Here is a 23,490-nt window from a genome sequence, read left to right as displayed (position 1 = left end):
CTATCTGGTAGGAAAAGAGAAAAGGCTGTAATCTGGTCATGATTCAGCTCTCAGTTGTGTTCAGGTGAACTTTGGAAAGGTTTTAAGAGCAGCAGGGAGTTGCTGCAGGAAGAAAAGACTGCATGCTACCTTAGTGCAGTAGGTGGGAGGTTAGGAGGTCTGAAAATACTAGAAACATCACAGCAGACAGCAGAGAATGAATTCCACTTGACTCATTCCGCTTCTGGGGAGACTGGGAGGATTTAATGTAAGAAACCTACTGTTTGGAGGCTAATATGGAAGGTGGAAACCTAGTACCCGGTGGCTGGGAAGGGGATATTGCCTCAAGTCCTTTTTAATCTTAAAGTTCAATTTCCTGCCCCTGAAGTAAATTAAGATTTGCAAGTCTCATGTTTGCATATTGCAAGGGGGGCCAAGTTCAAACATGTCACTCCTGAATGGAGAATGGAAAATACAGGGCAGCAAAGTGGTGAGATGTATGCCAGGATATGTAGGTAAAGGTGAAGTATAAGGGAACAGAAAAAGGTGACCAGAAGACTGTGCTGAGCAATTAAGAGCTGTTTTAAGGAACTAAAATGAAAAGCTTCAGCAGCATCATAAGGCATAAGAAGGCTACAAGAACTGTAGAGACATAAGACATCAGTGATGTTCCTTTTATTAAACCTGTATAGCTGCATTTGACTACCTCATTGCACTTAGCAAAACCAATAACGAATGATAAATTTAGCAGGTACTTATAACTGAGTATTTTTACTGTAACTGTCAGCCCAAAAGCATGTTTCCTGCTGCTGAGTAGATGGCTGGAAGACATGAATGGTTTGAATTCCAGCAATGTCCTGGTCAGATTGCAGAGTTTTGGGTGGCTGATCCAATTATTGACTAGTTTGGAGTGTCTAAACTGAGACATCGGTTTTCTGTTGGCACAAAGATCCCAAATCCCTGGGCTGTTTGCAGGAGTGGCTGAGCAAAAGGGCATGATTTCATATTGGGGATGGTGGGATATAGTGACTTGCTGAAACGGGCAGACATCCTCCCAGGCTGGTGATGTCCACTGTTTCCTGATGTCTGTTCTGGAGCTTGTCTGCCGCCCTCAGAAATTAGGTTCAGGTCATTCAGCCAGCAGGAAACTAACCAAAATATGAAGTGGAAAGGTCTTCCAACCTTTTAGCAAGCTGCACCAGTTAACAGAGCTAGAGGAAGAGCCAAGCCAGCCTGAGGGAAGAGATGGCACCTCCCTGCTTGGGGGCAGCACATCATTGCATGAAACTTGCCCTCCATCAGGTCAGTGAGAATTGCAACTGTATTGTGTTTCAAAGGATTATGAGAAGAAATGTATTGAGGATGCTGCTGCTAAGGTGGGAGAGACTTTAAAAGAGAAAAACCAGTGCAGTGTGATCTGCAGGATGTGGCCAGGCATGTACTGGCTAGAGCACTCTCTGAGCACCCAGGTCAAATCTTCCCCCTGAGGTAATGCTGCTGCCCATTGCCACTACCAGAGGCATGTGGTGATGTGATGGCTTTCTGGTGAGGCTCATTCAACAGCAGTAGCAAGTATTATTTTTTACCATGTAAAGCCAGTATGGAGGATGCATTCATCCCTTATACAAAAGGAGGAATGAATTTACCTGTTCCTAGCAGGACACTTGGTGGCTCTTTCTTTGAGATGCTGTTTTGTGGGGGTGCTGGGAGCTGTGGTGAGGTCCAAGGCTGCTCCTTCAGGGCAGCACAGGTTCCTCCTGCTGCTCTTGGTCACGGTCAGCAAGGCATTGCTCACATCTTGCTGCAGTGACTCAGGATGTTTGAATGTCAGCAGGTGGAAGCTCTTCGTAAACGAGAAGCCCAGGTTATGGATGTAGTGTGTGGCAATTAATTGTTCAGTTAATGGACTTGGCCTGTTATAAGCAGACACTGAAACTCTTGAATTGATCAGAATAACGCTGCACAGCAAAGGAGGCTATGAATTTCTGAGGTAGAGGAAGACTTCCAATAAATAGCAAAATAGGAAAGTATTGTCTATAGGACTTTGAAAACACTGCTGTACTGAGCCACCTAGCAGTACTGGGATCCAGCGGTATGTCTTGTGAATGACTATGAAGACTGTTTTAACTTTGACTGGAAAGCTGGTTTTAGTTCATCTGCCAGGAATTGTGTGTGTTTACTCTGAGGTGCAGAGGTGGTGGCAGGGGAGCCAGAATCACTGCAAACCTTTTCATAAGGTTTCACTACAGGCAGGAGAGGGGACACTGCCAGGGCTTCTAAGCTGCCATGGTGCGGTGTGTCAAGCAAACTTGATGCAATTGCTGCAAAGAATGTCCTAGACAGGATGCTTTGCCAACTTCATAGTTGGTTTCTGCTCAACAGAACATTTCCCAGACATTGGGCTAGGAAATGCTGTGTTCCTTGGGATAGAGCCCTAGTGCTAATCTCACCCACTTCAAAAATGAGGTCTTGCCCTTGTCCAAAATGAGGATTGAATTCCACCTGAGGTGAAGTGTTACAGGGCAGTTCTCTTCAGAGTTCTGCTCAAGTGCGGTCTAAGTCCTAATGTGAAAAGCAGCCACTCTTTTCCTTCTTTCTTTGCTAGTTTTCATCCTCCACAATATTATAATGCTAGCTTAGCATCCCTTCTGAAATACCTCTTGCAGATGGAACTCTTCTAATTGTACTTGTTAAGAAAGCAAATCCTGAAAATGCTCAAATCATTTACTTCTTTTAGGCTGTTGTATATGTTGAGGCTGCAGATTTAATATGTTTAAATAAAGAAGCTAGCTGGAAGGTTTTGTACTGGCACAAAATGGGAATTATTCTTCCTCTAAGAGTAATTATAAGTGGCCTCAACCATTACTTTTTCTTTGCAAGGGGAAGTCCAAATAGGATGCAATTTAAAAAAGAAAAGGTTTGTAATCTCTGGTGACTAAGCTTGCCCGGGCTGCTTTTCCACGCCTCTTGCACTCACTTGACGTCATACTATTTTTGTCCCTTTCTAGCTCATTGACACAATTGCCTCAGAAATCGGAGAACTGAAACAGGAGATGGTACAGACAGATCTCACAGTGGAAGATGAATCAGCTGATTTGCAAAGGTGATTAAAATGCTTTTTGGTTTTGGTTTGGTGGTTTGTTTGTTTTTTTTATATAGTTCCTGGAGGTGTACCATAACAGGAATGCCTTCATTGTGTTCTCTTCTTGGGTGGCTTATGTCTTAGCACTTCTCATCCTAACAACATAAGGGGTGTAGATAATCTTGCTCTTGCTTCAAGGAATTTGCCTTTGTGCAGGAGGAGCACCCAGAGATTCGGTTGTTTTCTGTATTTGCCTTAGTATCTTCTAAAAGCAACTGAACTTCACTTCTACTTCCTTGTTACAAACCTTGGATACTGATGAATGTCTAAAGCAGGAAACTACTAATGTTATTCCCATTGTCTATAGCAAAGAGCTTTGTTTTCATGCTGTAAAGGCTAAAAATGTCCATTGCTCTATGAAGGTTCAACATACAATAACACGATTTATGTTCTCAAGTTGGGAAATAAAATATTGACTAATATGAGCTAATGCTGATGTGGGTTATGTGTATTTAAGTCCATTTATTTGTAACTTGCACATAAAAAAACTAAGTAGATGGGGGCATTTCCTTAACCTTGAGGTGATTTGAGATACAGATTACAGAGCAGATCAGTTCTGGCTTTTCAAAACAGGTCATGCTGCATAAGGGTGGACTGAGGAAATTTTTAGTCTTAAACTTGTACCTTTAAATGGGCATAGTGGGACCCCAGAGTTCTGGCTTTCCTGTGGCTGTTGTGCTAGATTGGCAGTGTCTGTTAAATTGACATCTGGGGGATATTCAGTATTCTTAATCATTGTGTTAACAAGATTTTTTAAATTATTGTTGAAATATCTGTTGCAAGAGGAAAGCAACTGATGCAAGTGTTCTGTTATATCTGACCTGCAGTCTGGGCAGCTCTGGAGCCTGATGGGCTTTGCTCTTCAAGGCAGAGTTAATGAAGTGGGTAATTGCTATTTAGAATTACATCTGTGAGTTTATGGTTGTTTTTTTCTTTCTGTGCTAAAACTTCCTACACTATGTATTTAAATTGTTTAAATAAAACATTGGGCTGCACCTTTGTTGCCCAAGTGGTAAAGAATATAAGAGAGCAGTTAATTAAAGTCCTTGGCTATGCTCCTGGTTGCACATCATTCCAGTTTTAAAGCTTATGAAAGCACAGTTCTTTTACAGGGCTGGGAAGGACACTTTCTCCATTTCAGTGGGTTCGGCTAATTAATTTCAGCGATCATCAGTTAATTTTCAGTTAAAGAAAGACTTTTTGTATCTTTGAATATACCAAATGCAAGAAAGACTAAGATCTACTGGTTTCAAAATCTTGGGGAAACACTTCACTGGAAACAGTCAATTGAATCCCTCCACTCCCTTTACAGATCCAAGAAATACTTTTATTGATTTTTTTTTAATGGTTTCTTTGTGTCTTTTTTAAACTATGTTAATTTCAAGTGCAAAATATATTTTGATTAAAATACGTAGGTAAAGCTGGCATAAAGTGAATGATGCAATTTCCACGACTATGTAACTGAATTAAATTTCATATTAATAGCCATCCAGTTAAGATACACATTATTTTCTGTCACTTTTAAGATTATAAATGTAAAATATGAAATCTGAATAAACAAATTATGGTCAATTTTTGTGTGACTACATAATTCTGAAATGTGTGCTTCTATGTAAGGAAGAAATTGTATCAAAGTTTCTGTAAATTATGTAATTAGCTATGCAGTGATATATTTATCTAGAACTACAAAGCAAGGTTACAGTAATTGCAGCTAAGGTTTTCCAGAGTTATTTTCATTAGACTCCCCACAAGGATATGTTTACTATCACAGCTTTATTTCTTTGTAGTTAATTTAAAACCTTGTATTTGATGTAGGTTGCTTTTATAATTGTGTGTTCTACTGTGCAGAAGTCAGCATCTTGATGTGGCATTTGGATTTGCATCTAGAAAAATTGGAGCAAAGAGGACGGTTTACACTCCTTCCATGTTTTTCACCTTAGGATATATCCGCATGCACCCAGAACAGTTGTAGAAAGGCAGTGGTTGCAAGAGCTCTCAACTGTATTCAGAAAAATAAGTACATGAAATCACATGAATGCAGCTTTAGTTTAGGTTTGTGGGTTTTCTTGGGGGTGGTGTTGGCTTCCGTGATTTGCTTTTTTAGGGAGAAGAGGATTGTGGTTATGTGGTGACTCTCAGATTTATACTCCTTTATATATTTTGGATTGTCTCCCCTTTTTTGCCCAAGTAATATTGAGAATGCTTCAAGTAACTGTGCCTGCAATTTGGCTTCTAAGCATATAAAGCCAGGCAAAAAAGAGGCTTGTAAAATTGTTTTTGAAGTGGGATGCTCATGCCATCAGTTTCAATATTCCATAGTGTTTAATGCCTGGGCTTTTTCCCAGCACAGACACACATCTCAGTTGTGCAAATGGGAAGTGCTGTGAGAAAAGGGCATAAATGGGATAAATTTCTACCCGTACCCGTGACCTTTAAAAAGTAACTAGAGATCTGTATACAGGAGCAGCCCAGGCCAATGGAGGACAGGGGGGAGCACACGTGATATGGCTGGTGGCATCCAGATGGTCTCTTAGGAGGTACTTGGTCTCCCTTGAGGGCCCCAGGACTCCTGTGTATCTCTTGTCTTTGTGAATGATAGTGGAGGGAATAAGCTTGGTGCTGTTCTCTTTGCCCTTGTGACTGGGAAAGGAACAAGAGGAATATTCCTCACTGCTGAGTAACAGTGGAGTGGGAAAGCAATGAATCTGGACACAGAACTGTGTTTTGCAAGCCTTTGCCGCCATGGTAAAGAGTTGGCAGCAAGGCTTGTTGTGTCTCTATTGCCATGGGCAAAGAGCAGACCTCCCCTCACTTTCTTACTCCCTGCTAGGTAACATCAAGGTATGCAGGGACCCTAAAACCAGAGGCAAAAATTCAAGTGAGGAAGCGTGGACACATGCAAGTGAAAGCTAGTCCTCCTTTTCATTACAGTATCTGACCTAGTCTTTCACTGTGAGCCTTCTCCTCGTGGTTGAGAGTATCTGGGATGATAGGGGTTGCTCTTTCATTTGGGCTGATAACCAGCCTTCTAAACAATGTGGGAGTGGACTGTATTGCTTAATGCTTCCTGCAACTCCTCTTATGCCCTCAGAAGGGTGGGCAAGTTCCTCCCTAGAGGGTTGTGTGTGTTTGTAACTCCTACAGCAGCTGTCTTAATTCAACCCAGCAAACCCATGGAACTGTATTGGTCATCCTGACAGGATACATGTGCAAGCTGGATGCACCTTCACTGTGTCCGTAATCCCAAAGAGAGAAAAGTCCGTTTCTGAGGCCGGTGTCTGTCAGTGCAGGAGGTTAGAGAAGTTGGCGGTAGCTGTAGGGAGCAGATAGTCTCAGTGTCCCAAGTCACACAAAGAATTGGGAGAAATGTTAGAAGTTCGTGTTTTACAAGGTTAGAGCAAGAGGCATAGGTAGGATTTGAGAGACCAAAAGAAAACTGCTGTAGGAGCAGGAGGGCAGGAGCATTTGCTTTGTAGATATGTGATTGAGGTGTAATGTTCCAGTCTTCTGGGTATGAGGGATAGGATCATTCTGGTTACAGGCTTCAGCCCATTCCTTGTCCTCTTTACTGTGAGCTAAGTCTAATCGGGATGCAACACGGCATTATTTATCTTGGCAGTTACCTCTGTTTACTTCCCACGTGCAGGTTCTCTCAAATGTAAGGAAACTTGAATGAATTGTGTGTTTTCTTCAATTCATTGTGAGTTGTGTTGAAACTCCTCTCCCACTGGAGAGGGACAGTGTAGCCACCCCTGCATCGAAGTTGCCCATCTGTGGAGGCTGATCTGTGTTTTGATTTGGAGTTTACCTGACCCAGTTAGATTGTTTTTTCTTGGGGGTCATTTAAAAAGAAACAAAATAAGAGACAACCCAAACCACACAACCCCCAACAAACAAAAAAACTCAAACTAAAAGTAAAACCAGGAGAGGAACTGGATCGTTGCATAATATGCAGTCTATTTCATTAGCAGTTTAGTTACAGCAACTTGTTATTCTGTTCACGATTCTCAGACGTTCTGATGTGATCGCAGGGAACGTGAATGGTTCTTCTTTCCATGCTATTGTTTCCAGAGGAATTACACACACATCCCAGTCCCAAATAATTTTACAGTCTAACTCTAAGACGTGACAGGGTTCAAGAGCTTCATGTGTGGCTCATGCCTGAATCACTAATGAAAATAGTGTAAGAATAAACAACAAACTTAGGCTGTGATGCTCAGTGGTGCTAGACCACTGCAGATGGTCTTCCTCTGTTTACACCTGGACCTTAGCAAGTGGCTTCTCATAGGTTGTATATGGTTTGCCAGACATAGTTTTGCCAAGCTATGCCCTTGCCAGTGTTCACCAGATCTCTTTGTTTCTCTCTGCCTCTTCCTTTATTATTTGGATAGGAAATATTTTTTTAAGCGTCATTTGTTCCTAGTTCACCTTCCTGTGTATTGCAGTCAGCATCCAAGTACTGCTCTAGCTGCAGTGCACTGGGGTCATTTAAACGAGTAGAGTTTAGGAGAGGCAGAAAGCCTCTTCATGGTCAGGTACTCATAATCTTGGCTTATATATGGAGAGGGAAGAAGCAGCTTCAACAAGGAGGTGCCTGTGTATGTAGGTCAGTGAGGTTCCTCCTCAGAGCTCAGCATGTGGGAGGGATTGTGTAAAAGTACCTGGAGGTTCCAAACACCCGACAGCTCCTTACTCAAATGAGTCTTACAATTTATAATGGTTTGGGTGTGTTTGGCAGCACTAAGCCAGCTGGCCCAAAGAGGCAAGCTCTTACTTGCTTTAGGTTGTTTCATGGTAGCAACCTGTGCCAGGTCTTACAGCTGGCACGTTCTTTTGCATGTCATACAACTTTCTTTTGTAGGCAGAATTTTTTTCCTTTTCAGCCACTTTCCCTCTGCAACGTTTCCACCTCTAGACCAAGGACTGGAAATAAGTTACATATAGTTAAGCCTGAAGCCAGTGTCCACGCGTAACTTGCACTTTGCCACAGCTGTCTTTGGTTTGTAACATTGCTAAATGGCTCTGAAGGGGAGTGGAAAGTTTCTGAGCAATATTTACTGGAGGTACAGTTCATGCAAACACTTTTGTGATTCATGATTTGACTTTTGTGGAGATTGGTACATTACAGTGTTAGATTCTGTTGAAACTCCAGTTGGAAAGGGAACCCAGGATTTGTACTGTGGCAGTTTGAGCCCAGTCGTAACTGATGTAACCACTACTTCCCTTCTGCATATAGCATGTTTCTGTGTTATTTTGGGCCCCTTGGAGACATATTGACAGTTACTAACAGCTTTTGATGCTCAGGGAGGAAAGATCATCTATATTTTAGATGCCTTGCAAATCTAAAAGGCAATACATCATAAATAAGCAAAAAGAGAAAGAGGAGAAAAAGGAAGGGAGCAGCACACAGATAATCTGGTAGTAATGAGTTTTATGAGAAAATGAACATGAGCCAGCTTCAGTGTACACTTGCAGCCCAGGAAGCAACCATATCCTGGGCCGCATCAAAAGGAGTGTGATCGGCAGGGTGAAGGAGGCGATCCTGCCCCTCTGCTCTCATGAGATCTCACCTGGAGCATTGTGTGCAGTTCTGGTGTCCTCAACATAAAAGGACATGGAACTGTTGGAACAAGTCCAGAGGAGGCCACGAGGATGATCAGGGACTGGAGCACCTCCTGTATGGAGCCAGGCTGAGAAAGTTGGGGCTGTTCAGTGTGGATAAGAAGCCTGCGTGGAGACCTCAGAGTACTTCCAGTATCTGAAGGGGGCCTACAAGGATGCTGGACACAAACTCTTCATTAGGGACTGTAGTGATAGGACAAGGGGTAATGGGTTAAAACTTACAGAGGGGAAGTTTAGATTGGATATAAGGAAGAAATTCTTTCCTGTAAGGGTGGTGAGGCACTGGAATGGGTTACCCATGGAAGTTGTGAATTCTCCATCCCTGGCAGTGGGACAGAGCCTTGGGTGCCATGGTTTAGTGTGAGGTGCCCCTGCCCATGGCAGGGGGTTGGAACTAGATGATCTTAAGGTCCTTTCCAACCCTAACTATTCTGTGGTTCTATGATAATTAATCCAGCTAATGAAAGGTTTGAATGATTGTGCCTGTTCTGACCTGATTATGCAGTGAAAGTTCTCTACCCCATTTACTTTCTTCTCTAGGCCTGTCTAAAGATGCCTTAAGTTGCTGACCAAAGCTATAGAAAGGCAGTTTGATTATCTGGGTTTCTTGTTGAGGTTTGGTTGTTTGGTTTGGATTGTTCTTCTGGGTTGTTCGTGTGTGTGTGTTTGTAAGTATTTAGTGTTTCTGTGCTTGTGAAGTATCTACCCACTTGCCTGGGATACAACAGCTGGCAAAACAAAGATGGTAAATGGCGTTAACAATGCTTATTGCCTGTCCAGAACAGGCAGTTCAGAGGAGCTGCAAGACAGTTTGGATTGGGGAAATACAGCTTTGTTGCCTGCTGCTCAGAGCCTGTTTTCTGCCAGAAAAGCTCTGTAGGGAGAATTCAACTGCTGAGCCTGACACCTTAGAGTCAGGTCTTGAGCTTGCAGGATGGTTATCTATGCTCAGATATTGCCACCAGGAAGCTGTTGCCAGAGTAACTCTTCTCTAGTAACTTCTGGTACTGGAAGAAAGAATCACAGGATGTACTTCTAGCTCAGAAATGAGGAATTTGAACCTGCAACAAGTGTGCAATCATGTTGGGTGTTCTGTATTATATGAATGATGGCGAAGTTTTGAGTAACAAGGAGTACCCAAACTATTCAGTTTATTTGTATTTTTAATTCATAAGAAGTATCTTTAGCCTCCAAGAACCGTATTTCGTTACTGAATTGAGCAGTAACTTTAGCTGCCCTAAATAAATTTTAACCTTACATTAGTGTGCCACATCCACACTTAGCTTAGCCTTTATTCTTCACATAGAAGTCAATCCAGAGCCAAAGGAATTAAGAGCAGGAATTAAGAATCTTTAGCAGAGAGGGGCAAATATGGATATGCAGCTGTGAAGATGACAGAGCTGGTGGAGCTAGCTGTTAAACTGAGGACAAGTGAAAGAAAAATCTTATGGATATGAGAATTCTTGTGTATAACAGTTTTATAAATTCTCAGTAGGAGAAATACCAGTACAGAGCACAGCAGTGCCGTAAGGTTTGTGCTGACTCTGTTTGTTCGACTGAGTGTTTATAGAAGGTTAGCATGTCTAATCCTTTTTGTTGTTGTTGTTGTTTCTCCTCTCCCCACAGTCTAATAAAGAATATGGATAATGTCTCTGAGAAAAATGATGTAAAAACCTGCCCCCGGGACTCTGGATATGACAGCCTATCCAACAAGCTAAGCATATTGGACAAGCTCCTCCATACTCATCCTGTGTGGCTGCAGCTTGGCCTGAATGATGCTGAAGCCATGGAAATTCTGCAGGCCCAACCTCCTGGGGTAAGAAGTTATATAGCAATTTATTTGGTGCAAGTGTTAAAAACCAACCAACCAACTAACCAGAAAACCAAACCACCCCCATTTCTTCTGTGCTTTGGACAATCCAAGTGAGGGCTTCCTTGACAGCTGGACCATTTGCTTGCGGTGTTACACCATGAGAATAGTTTGGGGTCCTCTGGAGCTGAGAACTAGGCTGCTGCAAGTAGAGCTCTAGAGCTGGACTGTGTTAACCAGGGTTCTATGTAGCAGATATATTTCCCCCATAACAAGAAAGCAATAGACAAATCACAGAATCCCAAGGGTTGGAAGGGACCTCGAGAGATCATCTAGTCCAACCCCCCTGCAAGAGCAGGGTAACCTAGAGTACCTCACACAGGAACTTGTCCAGATGGGCCTTGAATATCTCCAACATAGGACAGCGTTTTATCCTATGCTGGTGTCTGCATGAAAGTTGCTGTGAGGGAAATCAGGCCCTGTCTGCTTGGATGAGGCTGATGGAATGATGCCAAGTGCAAGGTCCTACACCTGGGTTGGGGCACAACCAACCCAGGCACAGCTACAGGTTGGGCAGAGAAGAGATTCAGAGCAGCCCTGAGGAGAAGGACTTGGGGGTGTTGGTCAATGAGAAAATGAACATGAGCCAGCTGCAGTGTGTGCTCCCAGCCCAGAAAGCAACTGTATCCTGGGCTGCATCAAAAAGAGCATGACCAGCAGGGCGAAGGGGGTGATCCTGCCCCTCTACTCTGCTCTCATGAGACCTCACCTGGAGCATTGTGTGCAGTTCTGGTGTCCTCAACATAAAAGGACATTGAACTGTTGGAACAAGTCCAGAGGAGGCCACGAGGATGCTCAGGGGACTGGAGCATTTCCCATATGAAGACAGGCTGAGAAAGTTGGGTCTGTTCAGCGTGAAGAAGAGAAGGATGCGTGGAGACCTCATAGCAGCCTTCCAGTATCTGAAGGGGCCTACAGGGATGCTGGAGAGGGTCTCTTCATTAGGGACTGTAGTGATAGGACAAGGTGTAACGAGTTCAAACTTAAACAGCAGAGGTTTAGACTGGATATAAGGAAGAAATTCTTTACTGTTAGGGTGGTGAGGCACTGGAATGGGTTGCCCATGGAAGTTGTGAATTCTCCATCCCTGGTGGTGTTCAAGGCCAGGTTGGATGAAGCCTTGGGTAGCATGGTTTAGTATAAGGTATCCCTGCCCATGGCAGGGGGTTGGAACTGAATGATCTTAAGTTCCTTTCCAACCCTAAGTATTCTATGATTCTGTGATTCAAATGCAAAAGGATTGCATGAATGGGCTGGTGGGACACAGGGCCCCTCAACAATCAGTCTCTTCCAGACTTTGCAGCTTGACTCAAGGCTTGGGATTTGCTGTGTGTTAAACTGGAGAGCTCAGAGAAGGGCATAATGGACTTAGTGTCATATGTCTGTGTCATACCAAAGTGAGATGCTTTCCTAAATGTTCTGCCATTTTACACCAAGCTGTTGGATGGTTACTGATACAGTCATGACTGAGTAATATTCTGAGAGTCAAAGATCGTTAAGTTGTTCTGGTTCCTTTTGTCTATAATCTGTCTCTATTAAGGCATCTGTGATGAAGGTAAAACAATGTCTTTTTGCTCACTCCACAACAGATATTTCTGGTTAGGAAATCTGCAAGATTACAGAAGAAAGTCATCTCTCTGCGTCTGTCCAGTGACTGTGGGCCTTACCTAAAAGAATTTGCAATAAAAGAAAGCACATACAGTAAGTTGAGTTACAGACTTTTCAGGTGTTTGTCACCCTGTGTGAGCTGGGACACTCTGCATTGGTGACACCCACAGCAGAAGGTACCCAAAGAAATGCAGATAGTGAAGAGGCTGCCTGCAGTGCTCTCTGAGTGGGTGCTCTGTAAGTGGGAAGATAAACAGAAATGTTTAAGTCTGTGCTAGACAGAACTGGAATATTTTTATGGATCTTGCTGAATCCAGTGTTCATTGATGATTGGAGGCTGTTACCTTCTGTAGATTTGTGGTTATTTTCTGGAGAAATGCAGACTATAATTCTGTCTGCTGTCAGTGAAACATCCTTACGTTTTCTTGTATTCAGGGGACATTTGTGGGTACACCTCTGGCCTGAGCACTCTCTGACTATGAATTTGGATTTTGGGTTGGGTTTGGGGGGGGTTGGGTGTATTATACATAATAAATATATGGATTACCCTTTCAGAACTGTTTCTGATGTGGGATGAATATTTTTTCTTTTATACTTCCAAGTATATTTGTTCCCTCTTTGTAATGAAATTAGCAAATGGGGATAATTTTAGTTGAGTTTTTCCTTTTTACCTCTCCTTTCCAACTCCCCCAGGAACAAAAAGTTAATTCTGTGTGTCTGGTTTTGGTTTCAGTTACAAACAAGGCATAGGAAAGAGAACAGAAAGCTATAAATGACAGTTGATCAAAATGTGCTTTAAGGCTGTGTTTGTAGGCTTTGTATACTGACGAATTCCATCTCTCCCATCTAGAAAAGAAAATAACAAAATCCTTCATGAGTGAAATTTTACCACAAGGGGGAAGTATGTACTGGTGATTTTACTTGCCAGTGGTAGCTGAGATTTTAGTTACAGTCTGGGATCTGAACATTCATTTTCTCTTGGCTCACCCCCAGACCACCTGCATGCTTATTGTCTGTATTGTTGGTGTCTCTCTTAAAGAAATCCCTTTTTCTGGACACATAAATGACCAGGTCGACCTGTCCTTTAGTGTAAAGGTTGGATAAAAGATCAGTACCTGACTTAAATTTTCCCCTGGTTTATATGCAGACTTTATAGTCAGTAGCACTGGAAGCTTGGCAAGGGGGAGCTGGCCTTACAGCATAGAGTACTGACAAAGTTACACCTTTGCTGTTCACCAAGCGGCATTGCTGAGGTATCCAAAATTGCTGTGTGGCTTCTGGCTTTCCCCACTAAGCCTGGGGCTCTGCCTTGTTTGTGCCCAGATGCCTGAAGTGTCTGCTGCAGTGGAAATGCTCTCCTTGGAGATGAATTTAAAATGCAGCAACAGTGTGAGCCGCACCAGCGGGAGATTCGCTCCCATCATTTGTCTCTTCTCTAACTCGAGATTAGGCTGAAGCAATTGCAGGCTTCACGTTCTTCCACATTCATGTATGTCAGGAACCTGTCTCATGCTACTATTACATTCCTTAAATGCTCTTCCTTCTGTTCTGATCTCAGTCATGTTCAGAGGTGAAAGATCTAGAGTGTTTCAGTCTGGGAGCTGCTTGCTTGATCTTTGTAGTCACTGGGTGAGACTTGCTACTGAAATTAAAGAGAGCTTAGACTAAGTGAGGTGGGAATCACTTCTGTGCCATTTGTACTGTGAACAAGTATTTATAGCAATAGGAAACAATGCTATGGAGTGGGAAAAAAATTAAAGGCATTGCTCCTGTCTTCCTTGTGCAAGGTGGTGGCACAAAGCAGAATTGTCAGAGTGGTTTTTAAAGAGTTCTCAGGTTAAATGGTTTTCCAGAAGTGAATGAAAATTTATCTCCCATTAGATGCTAACACATCTGGGGAGAAGACTAGTGGGTAGAATGGAATGCAAGAGGAGGAAATAAGAGATGTTATATTAGGTGTATTAGTAAACTGGGCAAACAAAGCTGCAGTTATTAATTCATAAAATCCCAGACTGGTTTGGTTTGGAAAGGACCTTAAAGCTCATCCAGTTCCAGCCCTCTGCTGTGGGCAGGGACACCTTCCACTAGAGCGGTTTGCTCAAGGCCCTGAGTTTATTGATTATTTGTCTGTTAGCAAGTTACTGATTTATTGTCTATTAGCAAACCATTGTGAAATTGTCATCACACTTGATCTGTTTCTCAGGAATTGGACCGTATATTTGGAATGCAAAAGCAAACCCACTACCAATATTATCAGTATATTCTTGAAAATGCCTTTAGCAGGAAAAGGCACTCTTCCGCAGAATTGTTTTCTCTTAACCAAACAAATGAGTGTGATGGTGCAAACTTACTCATTTTATGGTAAAATCTGAGATGTATTTTAATAAGCTTTTTCTAAAAGATGCTTGATATAGGTGTTGATTATTCCCTCTTGTGACTTTTTTCACAGCGTTTTCCTTGGAGGGGTCTGGAATAAGTTTTGCTGATTTATTCAGGCTGATTGCTTTCTACTGTATTAGCAGGTAAGATGGTCTCATGTTCTGAGGCACATGAGCTAAGCTGTCTTGAGAATAAAACAAAAAAACCAGACCAACCAGCAAAAGAGCAAGTCGCTGTCTTATTTGATACTGATCTTTGGAAGGCTGGTGTTATGTTACTGACCATGTTACTGTGGGGTGTTGCCCCAAGTTGGACTTCAGCTGATGTCTTGTAATGCTTTAACTGCTCTGTAACTATCATGCAATGTCCATTTCTTGCAATTGCTAGTAAAAAGTGGTTTTGGACCTTAACGGGAAAATGTCAGGTCATACTGTATACCATGATGATTGAGAGGTGAATTCAGATTGTGAACAACAGAAATGTTCTCATCAGTTTTACAGTTTATGATTGTCCAGCTGTTTTCCAAGAAGTATGCAGAGAAAAAATAGCTGGGGTTTAACCTGATTTCAGTTTGACTTTTCCAATGAAACTTCCAGATGATGATAACTTTCAGAGCATCCCTGCAGAGAAGGACTTTGGGGTGTTGGTCAATGAGAAAATGAACATGAACCAGCTGCAGTGTGTGCTCACAGCCCAGAAAGCAACCGTATCCTGGGCTGCATCAAAAGGAGCGTGACCAGCAGGTCAAAGGAGGTGATCCTGCCCCTCTGCTCTGCTCTTGTGAGACCTCACCTGGAGCATTGTGTGCAGTTCTGGTGTCCTCAGCATAAAAAGGATATGGAGCTGTTGGAACAAGTCTAGAGGAGGCCGCGAGGATGTTCAGGGACTGGAGCACCTCCTGTATGAAGACAGGCTGAGAAAGTTGGGACTGTTCAGCCTGAAGAAGAGAAGGCTGCGTGGAGACCTCACAGCAGCCTTCCAGTATCTGAAGGGGGCCTACAGGGATGCTGGGGAGAGACTATTCATTAGGGACTGTAGTGACAGGACAAGGGGTAACGGGTTCAGACTGATACAGGGGAAGTTTAGATTAGATATAAGGAAGAAATTCCTTCCTGTGAGGGTGCTGAGGCACTGGAATGGGTTGCCCATGGAAGTTGTGAATTCTCCATCCCTGGTGGTGTTCAAGGCCAGGTTGGACAGAGCCTTGGGTGATATGGTTTAGTGTGAGGTGTCCCTGCCCATGGCAGGGGTGTTGGAACTGGATGATCTTAAGGTCCTTTCCAACCCTAACTATTCTATGATGCTCAAGTTCTACATTCATCCACAGGCAGAAAGTGAACAGATGCAGACTACACATCTGTACGTTTTCTGAAGGATGGGGCAAGAGACAACTTTGGTTGTCTCAGTCCTTTTACTACAATGAGGTTGCCAGTTAGTGTTTAGTGATCAGTGATGATTTCTTGTGTGGGAAACACTCACTGGGGATGTGCTTAGGTTGCTGTGCTTACTGTTTCTGTTTATGGTGGAGAAGCATCTAGACCCCCTTTGTTAGTGGTCTTAATTTTGCTCAGCTGTACATGCATGTGATGAAAGCAGCATTTCTACCACGTAAGTAATTGGTCATCACTCGGATGAGAAACGAGCTGAAACTGCATTTAAAAGCAGTGTAATGATGAGAGATTCCGTATCTTGTCACCCTTTTAGTTCTGTGCACTAGCCAGGCCCTGGTAAATTCCTCTGAAGTGCCTACAGGGAGCATACAGCAAATGTAGATTTCTTTACATTAGTTTGTCTTTTTTCTTTCACTGAAGGCCCCAAGTTGCTTTATATTTGCTAAAATGTAAAGCACAGCAGCTTGTTGTCTTACACGAGTCTCTCCTTTCAAAGCAGCTTTAACTTTCTTAATGGTATTAATTCAGTGTCCTGATACAGCCAGGCCTTCCATTCAGGAAGCACATACAAAACTGTTCATCTGTGTATTGTTCTGTTCCTTTTCTTGTAGATTGTTTGGAAAGGGAAAAAAGTGTGAGGAGTGGCCATCACAACTTAGTTTTTCTAGTGCGTCATTGTAAACACGACGTTAGCTGCAAACCTATCCACAGGTACCACCAATAAATACAACTTCAGCTACAAATCCCTCCAGAGACTTCAGTAAATGAGGCTCATTCTTTGACTGTGGTTATGCTTCTGGAAGCGAATGCGTATTTCCCCATTCAGTGGAGAAGCATCCTGAATGTTTCCGTTTGCATAATGTTTGTAAATGGCACCATCTACCCAGCATCCTTGTCCTCTTCAGGCAGCAATCTAGGATTGCTGGGGGTGCAAGAGGAAAATGTATGGCCTCCTTACGAAAGCAGATAAGTAGCTGTTGTGAAAGAGAGTACCATTTGGATACACCACAGCAAAACCAAGAGGATTTCCTAAACCCAGAGGGAATTTCTTGCAATAGATACCCAGTCAGTCTGTATGAGGAGTCAAGGGTTACCTGTTTTTCTATTAAGTCCATGATGATACGCTAGACTCTAGATCATCTGTGGTATGGCAGTGAACGTGTCTTTTCAAATAATTTTTAGCCAATGCATCAGTATCAAGCATGTGGTTGATTTGAATTTGAATGGTATTCTGAGATCCTGTTTTTTCAATGTTAACATACACCATAGAGGATGTTTGTGATAAAAACTTACCATCTGCCTGTGCTATAACAGACGGTTGGCTTGTTCACAGCCTAAAAAAACCCCATAATAATTTATGCTGACACCAGTTGTTTGTAGGATTCCCATGCTCCATTTGTCATCATTTACTTTTAATTACATAGGTACTTGTACTAGAGATTTTGCAGTTTAGCATGCACTGTTGTTTGAGGGTGTATCTGTACTAACTGGGCAGGCAAGAGGTATAGTAGCTGATAGGAGTACTTGAACAATGTACATATAATTAGTAGTTTTGTCCCTTAAAATCTCTGTCTAAAAGCTTTTTACATTGGACTTAGCATGTTTTTCATTCATTCATGTATCTCCCTTTGTAAATATCCATTGAACTTTTAGTGTGCAGTGAAGAGAAACCACATATGAGAATAAATGACAGACTTCCTTAAATGAAGCATGTTTTCAGCCTAGGACAAGGTAGCACCAAGACATCCTGACCTAGAAATGTTTAGGGAAGCTGCCCAAGTACTCACTTGAATTTTTATTCTGGGAACTAGAATTCAACTTTGAGAGCTATCAACAGTATATTCAGAGAAAAAGAAGTTTCACTGAAAGGTTAAGGGCAGATAACACTTTCACATCTCACTGGTATACTTGTAAAAGACCAGGTGTATAAGCTTGTTCTGTAGTAGGGGACAATATTGGATGGCTCTGTGGAAGTGAGCCTAAAGAGATTCATGGGGACTTGGGACTTGTCCTTTGCATTTACAATGTAAAGGAGCCCTGTGGTTGGTAATGTTTTCACTGTGTGCTGTGTGTTTTAAGGCCCTTGCTACCTGCCACAGCTCAAAAAGAAAATATGAATCAGAGCTCACTACCTCCAGTGTTGAAAACAAGTGCTTGTGAAACTGTGGATGTTATTGTCAAAGCCATAATTGTTTTTCTCTTTGACAACAGGGATGTCCTTCCATTCACCCTGAAGTTGCCTCATGCTATTGCTGCAGCAAAGACAGAAGCGGAACTTGAAGAGATTGCTCAGCTTGGACTGAGTAAGTAGATCTCTGCATAGATGTCATTCCTTGTAGCAGTGCTATAAGCTTGAAGAAATAGTCTGTATCAGTAAGGAGTGCATATTGGTCAGCTACAAGTTTCTTTTATCGGGAAGCCAGATCTTGTACTTGCCAAATGGTGACCTTAGTCTTTCTTCCTTCTGTGCCTTCTGTGATATTTTTGTTGTTGCCCTTTCCTTCCTTTTTCCTCTCTCCTCCTTGGGCAGCCCTTGGGCAATGCAAGTCTTACAATCCCTAGTCAGAGATTTGAGAGAAATGAGAGTTGAGAACGAATGTTTGCTTCAGTCTTGCATCAAGCGTAGCTTGATGATTTGCTGGAATTGCCAGGAGAGCATAGGAACTGAGATTCACTGTTAAAACCTTGGTTCATGTTGACATGTGATCTTAGACTGGTGATTTTTGAGATGGGAGGCTCAATGCAGTAGCGTATTAATAAACGGAGTGTATACATAGGATCTGCAGAATGTATCTCAGTAAATTGGTTTGATGACACTTTAAAAATAACAAGAAAATGCAAGGATATGTCCTTGCATCACTTGACTGCTACAACCAAATACAGGCTCATTGTAAAACATACCTTGAGCTGGCAGGAGACGCAAGGCCTGGTGGGATTTGAAACATGGGCTCCACCCAGATGGATCCTTGAGCAATTCTTCAAAGTGCTGAATGACCACACTTCCTTTTGCAGGGTTGTCTGTCAGCAGACTTCATCCCAGCAGATTTTTGAATCATCTTAGATATAGAAACAGAACCTCACTAGATCAGAGTGCCGGCATGAGTGTCGCTAGAACTATTTGGTGGGACTTTGCAGCAAAGTCACACACAGGGAAGTATTACACTGCTTTATATTTTGCTTTACTGGAGTAGCAGTGCAGTTAAGGGATTTGCTTTAGAGAGGAGACAAATTACTTTTACACTGCTTATCTGCAAGTTTAGCTGATTACATGAAAATCCAGGTTTTCATGGGGATAGAGGCAATCATGGAACTGTGGATGAGGTTGAATAGCTGGGGAGAAAAGAAAAATCTGATTGGGATACAGTAAGATCTGATTGGGAAGACAGTCTCCCAGTGAAAGCTGGAAGCCTCAAAGTACCGTTAGGTGAGTTTCTCTATAGGAGATCATAACGGTGGTGTTGAGTGAGCTCTTCAGTCTGCCTGCACTGTCTTTGTACCTGGTACCCATGAGCACCATGGCCTATTTGCTGCAGACTTAGTCTTGCTCTTGAACAGTCTCTGTGTACATTCTATTTTGTTTAACCTAATGTTTGAAAGCTGAGGAGGAGACTGATGATTCTGTGTCTGTGTGGTAGATAATTGATCCCAAGTACACCAACTGTATATGAGATTAAGATCACAGTTTCTGTGAGATTTTGATGAAATTTTAGGTGTTCATGTACAAAGGAGCACACCTGGAAGTCAGCCCTTCGATCCTGCAGACCCAGGAGATTCGTAAAAACTTCCAAGGGCCCTTCCTGTAAGTGTGAGCTTTCCTTAAGCACAAAACAACCTGGTTTGAATATGGAGAGTTGGAGCTCCTGTCTGAGCTCTCTTACACTGTATGCTCAGAGGGAGAGCTGCACAAGGGAGGTCAACAGCATGTGGGCCCAGGAAACTATATCAGAAAGAACATTGCCAACCTGTGATGTTTCATGTGATGAACATAAGATTCCCTCTCTGATTTGTGTTTTACCTGTAGCGGCTCTTGCATGATGCATGTTTTCAACAGGCTGTGTGTCAGGCACACTGGCTGGTCTGCTGAGGGATTTGCAGGCAGGATGTAAAGTCATGGAGCTGGAAAAAAACAGCAGCATTGCATGACTACATAAAGAAATATGTATCTGCCTACATAAGTTCTCTGGCAGTGGCCTATCACCATGGGCCATTTCCTGTTTTCTGCCCAGTAGGCAAGACACAGCTGTTGGGCATGAATCCTGTTGTAGAGTGCCTGGCATTCGTGCATTCAGTTTCAAGTTGGTGAGAATTACTGTGTTACAGTCTCCATTCCTTTCTTTGAATTCTTAGCTTATTTTTAAACTTAGTTGAGTGGGTTGATTTGAAGCTATGCATTGGTTGTGCTATTTATAGATGAGTGAGAGCAGCCCCAGGGGGGCAGCATGCAGTTAACGCCTGGTGGGGCTTTCAGAGGTACACTTGGAATTAATTTTTTTTCCCCCTTGAATCAATAAAAGTGTATCAGAATGTCTGGAGACAGGTGATGTTGAACTGAATGTTCTGAAAGCCATCTGCATGCTGGTTTGCATTCTTACGTTAATGCAATGATGATTTTCAGACTTTTGGAGCTCCCTGGCTAACAGCAACCCCCTGGATCCTACACCTCCCCGCAGGCCTGTGCCTTTGGACAGTGCTTGTAAAGACTCGCGTCAGCTCTGCCTTATAAATGGAGTGCATTCTATACGAACCCGAACGCCTTCAGAGCTGGAGTGCAGCCAGACCAACGGAGCACTGTGTTTCATTAATCCCCTCTTCTTAAAAGTGCACAGCCAGGATGTCAGTGGAAGTCTGAAGAGGCAGAGCCCAAGAATTCAAGACGTGAATGGCACAGTGAGGCCTCGCTCTCCCCCACCCCGGCCGCCACCTCCTTCTATTAATAGCATTCTCACGAGTCCGCAGCTTTCCAGGACTATAAAGCAGGCAAGCATGCCAGAAACGGCCAACCATAAGAAAGAGAGAGGCTTGGATTTACTGCAGAGTAAACCAACCCCTATTCCGCCACCTCGGCTGAAGAAGCAGGCTGTCTGCTCAGAGGTAGGCAGCTCAAAGTCTGCAGCAGTGATTCAGCCTGGCTGTGGCTCAGTGCCTGTGCCTGAAGCTTCTGGCATCTCAGGTGAAAACCTGCCTGAGCTGGCTCCAGCAGCTGCCCCGAAGACGGTAGCTACCAGCTCTGAGTCACACATCCCATGGAGTGGAGGCAGGCAGAGGCTGAGCGACATGAGCATTTCCACCTCCTCGTCTGACTCGCTGGACTTCGATCGGAGCATGCCGCTGTTTGGTTATGATGGGGACACAAATAGCAGCCTGGAGGATTTTGAGGGGGAAAGTGACCAAGAGAGCATGGCACCCCCTCTGAAGCCCAAGAAAAAAAGAAACAGTTCATTTGTTCTCCCCAAGATTGTGAAATCTCAGCTACGCAAAGTCAGTGGAGTTTTCAGTTCCTTCATGACCCCTGAAAAGAGGATGATTAAGAAAATTGCAGAGATGTCCCAGGACAAACGCACTTATTTTGGATGCCTGGTGCAGGACTATGTCAGCTTTCTGCAGGAAAACAAGGAGTGCCATGTTTCAAGCACCGATATGCTGCAAACAATTCGGCAGTTCATGACCCAGGTCAAGAACTATTTGTCCCAAAGTTCCGAACTTGATCCCCCAATCGAATCGCTGATTCCAGAGGACCAAATAGGTAAGAAACACTATCCCGTGTTTTAGAAGGTGAAAATGTGCAATCTGTTTTTAGAATGGTAGTCTTTGTGCCTGTTTTGAAAGGTGGGGTTGACTTTGCTAGCAGAGTTAAAGCCATGGAGTTTTGAGTCTTAAAATAAAACAACCGTCACACTCCCCTGCCCCAAATCACCCCAGCAACTCAAAACTGTGCTGCAAAAGTGCTCAGAAAAAGTTATCTTTATGATACCTGCAGTGTGCACTTTTCACCTGTGATTATTTTTATATATATATATTTGGGGTTTTTTTAGCTGCTGTGCTGTTTACAGAATCCTTTGTTTGCCAGCACATGTGTATTTTTTCCTGAATTGGGCAGAAATAGTTCTGGATTCTTGGACTAAAACTGTTCAGTTTTAACCATATGGATTATACCCACAGAGCTAAGATTTGTTCTAAACCAGAGCGACAAGGAGCAGAGAGACATTTCATAGCAACTTACTTTTGAAATAAATCTTATTCTTCCAAATATTCTCATTCACTCCTAACAAAGCTGCACTGTCCTTACACTTGAAGCTAAATAGAAAGTTATGAGTTTAAAAAATCCACATGTACAAGAGAGAGAAGGGGCTGCTAATAAGAGTTTTTCTGCATTTCTGTTCAAATATGCGTGTTTATAAATGGTTGTTGCTGAGATATATGTTTGAATACATGTTTTAACAACAGAGAGGCTTGTGTATCCACAAAAGTGAAATCATTGTTGCTGTATAAAATCTCACTCCCCCTCTATCTTGCGGAGTCTGAGCAGTATTTGTCAAAGAGCGTATAAGCCACATTTAGGAGGTAAACATCCCTCAGGGCAGAATACTTTCCTTGTGAGCTCACTTCAGTCCTAATTTGCTTGTTTTTCTCCTGCATCCCAGAGTCCCTGCAGTTGGCCCAGTGCAGAATTGGAAGATAGTTCTTGCTCTGAGACTAGAGGATGATTTTATGTTGAGATTTATGCCTGTCCTTGACAGGCAGAAGGAAATACTCTCATGTAACCTCAACTTCATTTACACAAAGTCAAGCAAAAGTAGCAAGCACTGTTAAAGCAAATATAACACTTGGAAGAGTGTCCTTGAAACGTATACTCTTTCAGAGCCTGTAATGTTCTTGCTACAATAATAAAGAATGTTATGGGGGTGTTAACGTGGCAGAAAAAGCAGCAAATTGAGCAGTGGTGTAGATGATTTTTTGCCTGGATTTCTGCAGAGAATTGGATATTTGGCAAAGGAATGCAGATCTAGTTTGCTTGTTATTTTGTTAAGCTTGGTTTGACTTCAGCTTTTCATTGTCAGGGTGTGGTTAAATCTGACTGGGTCTCTGAAGACTGGCAAAAATGCTGTTTGCTTTTAAGTGTTTCAGTAGTTTGGAATAGCATAAGGTATGAAATACAACTAAACTACACTGGTTTTATATTCAGAAAATCTGACTTTTGTAATGCGATTAAATGCAATTAATTTATAAAGTGGGATAGTTTAAACAAAGGAAGAACTTATTTTTGAATCACCTACTGCCTATGACTTGAGCCTGCAAACAACCATAGTGGTTCAGGAGCATCAGATGTTGCTGATCTAAGCAGATAACTATGTGACAGCAAGATTTAGTCATCCCTATAGAGAACTTCTCATGATGTAGTCCTGCCTGTTATGTGTGGTTTTGCTTGACTCTTTCAGTACAGAATTGCAGCCCAAATTTTAACTTTTTCAGCACTCATTTATCCTCCTTGTCAGTTTACA

The 23,490-nt window shown here is 42.7% G+C and overlaps 1 protein-coding gene across 5 annotated transcripts in view; it reads left to right on the top strand.

Annotated features, from left to right (window-relative positions):
• RIN2 (Ras and Rab interactor 2) overlaps positions 1–23,490 on the top strand; it is an 82,238-nt gene that overhangs the window by 40,791 nt on the left and 17,957 nt on the right. For all 5 annotated transcript variants that reach the window (XM_034060588.1, XM_034060584.1, XM_034060586.1 and 2 more), the window contains exons 3-8: positions 2,988–3,082; positions 10,370–10,559; positions 12,203–12,314; positions 14,671–14,743; positions 18,203–18,294; positions 20,607–21,734. In XM_034060588.1, coding sequence (XP_033916479.1) covers positions 2,988–3,082; positions 10,370–10,559; positions 12,203–12,314; positions 14,671–14,743; positions 18,203–18,294; positions 20,607–21,734 — 1,690 coding nt within the window. The remainder of the gene's footprint in view (positions 1–2,987; positions 3,083–10,369; positions 10,560–12,202; positions 12,315–14,670; positions 14,744–18,202; positions 18,295–20,606; positions 21,735–23,490) is intronic.

The sequence above is a fragment of the Melopsittacus undulatus genome, chromosome 3 (assembly GCF_012275295.1).
Source record: "Melopsittacus undulatus isolate bMelUnd1 chromosome 3, bMelUnd1.mat.Z, whole genome shotgun sequence".
NCBI lineage: Eukaryota > Metazoa > Chordata > Aves > Psittaciformes > Psittaculidae > Melopsittacus > Melopsittacus undulatus.
This window is presented reverse-complemented; position numbering and strand designations above follow the sequence as displayed.